We start from the raw sequence: 2,193 nt of genomic DNA, 5'->3' as shown, positions 1-2,193 counted from the left end.
CAGGGAGTCCTGTGGAGCTGTGAGCATCCCTCCAGAAGGGCAGAGCTCTCCTGTAGGACCTAGGAGATGTCTGAGAGCACCCGATCTGCCCAAGCCAATCAGCATCCTTGCCCTGTGCTCTTCATCATACTCTGCAGAGCTGTGCTGGAAAGGAGAGGTGTTTTGAACTCTGCACCTGGAACAGGACCCCTCTGCTCCCAGGACACTCCAGTGTCTTTTCCAGAGCAACCTCTGGGTGCAGTCGTCCTGCAGCTGAGAGTGGTGCAAGCCCAGAGCAGCTGGGCACCAGGCTGATGGACAGAGCAGCTCTCCTGCATGGGAGCATTGACGCAGGTTTGCACTGAGAGCAATGGGGCAATGGGGGAATGTGACCCCTTCCAAGACCATTTCCCAAGTGGGATGGGGGTGTCTGCATACTAAAACACAGTGTACCGACACACGTTTGCTGCGCCTCATCTCCCACCTTCCTCTGCAGAAGAAAGCGTCCTTCTGGGCTTTTTGCCCTCCGCTCTAGTGCAGCACAGGGAACTCCTCCCCAGGAAGCCTCCCTCCAAACACCCGGGGCTGTTGCTGCCTCCATGGGTCCTTGCTGGAAAGCAGGGCTGACCCTTCCGGAGCCCCTGGGGAGAGGGCACGCCTCTGCACAGCACACTCAGCCAGCACAAACCAGAGCTGAAGCCTCGGAGCTGCATAACCATCCCTCGGGAAAGAAAAACACCCTTAGGTATTGCACAATGAATGAATGAAATTTTGCTGTAAGAAGCTTCTCTGAATTTTTCTCTTTTCTCTCCTTTGGCAGTTTCCATGCCCAGAAGCAGCAGATGTCCAATGGCAGCTCCACAAACAAGTTCCTCCTCCTGGCATTCACAGACACGTGGGAGCTGCAGCTCTTGCACTTCTGGCTCTTCCTAGGCATCTACCTGGCTGCCCTCCTGGGCAACGGCCTCATCATCACTGCCATAGCCTGCGACCACTGCCTCCACACCCCCATGTACTTGTTCCTCCTCAACCTCTCCCTCCTCGACCTGGCCTCCATCTCCACCACTCTCCCCAAAGCCATGGCCAATTCCCTGTGGGACACCAGGGCCATCTCCTACTTGGGATGTGCTGCACAAGTCTTTTTTTTCTTTTTCTGTGTTACAGCAGACTTTTGTCTTCTCACAATCATGTCTTATGACCGCTACATGGCCATCTGCAAACCCCTGCACTACGGGACCCTGCTGGGCAGCAGAGCTTGTGTCCACATGGCAGCAGCTGCCTGGGGCACTGGGTTTCTCAACTCTCTCCTGCACACTGCCAATACATTTTCCTTACCCCTCTGCCAAGGCAATGTCCTGGACCACTTCTTCTGTGAAATCCCCCAGATCCTCAAGCTCTCCTGCTCAGATGCCGACCTCAGGGAAGTGGGGCTAATTGTGCTTAGTGCCTGTTTAGCCTTTGGGTGTTTTGTTTTCCTTGTGGTGTCCTATGTGCAGATCTTCAGGGCTGTGCTGAGGATCCCCTCTGAGCAGGGACGCCACAAAGCCTTTTCCACGTGCCTCCCTCACCTGGCCGTGGTCTCCCTGTTTGTCAGCACCTCATTTTTTGCCTACCTGAAGCCCCCCTCCATCTCATCCCCATCCCTGGATCTGGTGGTGGCAGTGCTCTACTCTGTGGTGCCTCCAGCAGTGAACCCCATCATATACAGCCTGAGGAACAAGGAGCTGAAGGATGCCCTATGGAAACTGAGTCAACGGACACTGTTTCACCGACAATAACCTGCCTTCCCTTCTCTTCACTTTTCCCAGAGTTTAGCATCTTAGACCCTGCGTCTGCTTTATTCGCTTGTGATAATCCTGCTCATAGATTATTTGCTGGGCTTATGCTAGTTGTCATGAGGTTTCATCCTGTTGTCTCTGACTCTTGCACAGCACTGTGTGATATGTGGCATGCCCAATAGCAGCTCTTCAATAAAACAGAATCTCCCAGGTCCAGAGACTGAAAGTTGGGCTCTTCCTCCAAAGGTATTTCCAAGAAAATGTCCAAGGAATTGGTGATTTAAAGAGTCTGTTCTCCTTGTGTTCTCAATGTTTTCAGAGTTAAGCTCATGGTACTGTTCAGTTCCACTGAACAAAATGCCCTTGATTTAAGAGCTCTCTTGGTGTCCAGTGGCAGGGCAGATGGCCCATGTGCTCCCCATTATCTCCTCAGGTT

General features: G+C 53.1%; 1 protein-coding gene across 1 annotated transcript; it reads left to right on the top strand.

Moving 5' to 3' along the window:
* Positions 1 to 821: 821 nt before the first annotated feature.
* LOC148051101 (olfactory receptor 14A16-like) lies at positions 822 to 1,757 on the top strand. Its single transcript, XM_087738391.1, has one exon. The coding sequence runs from the start codon at positions 822 to 824 to the stop codon at positions 1,755 to 1,757; it is 936 nt and encodes a 311-aa protein (XP_087594517.1).
* Positions 1,758 to 2,193: the final 436 nt, after the last annotated feature.

The sequence above is a fragment of the Nipponia nippon genome, unplaced genomic scaffold (genome assembly GCF_047370975.1).
Source record: "Nipponia nippon isolate SJK-2023a ecotype South Korea unplaced genomic scaffold, ASM4737097v1 scaffold_69, whole genome shotgun sequence".
NCBI lineage: Eukaryota > Metazoa > Chordata > Aves > Pelecaniformes > Threskiornithidae > Nipponia > Nipponia nippon.
The sequence above is the reverse complement of the archived record's forward strand: the minus strand, read 5'-3'. Positions and strand labels throughout refer to the sequence as shown.

Bases quoted from the DNA above. Each gene is read 5' to 3' on its own strand.
- LOC148051101 (XM_087738391.1), top strand. From the start codon at position 822: ATGTCCAATGGCAGCTCCACAAACAAGTTCCTCCTCCTGGCATTCACA.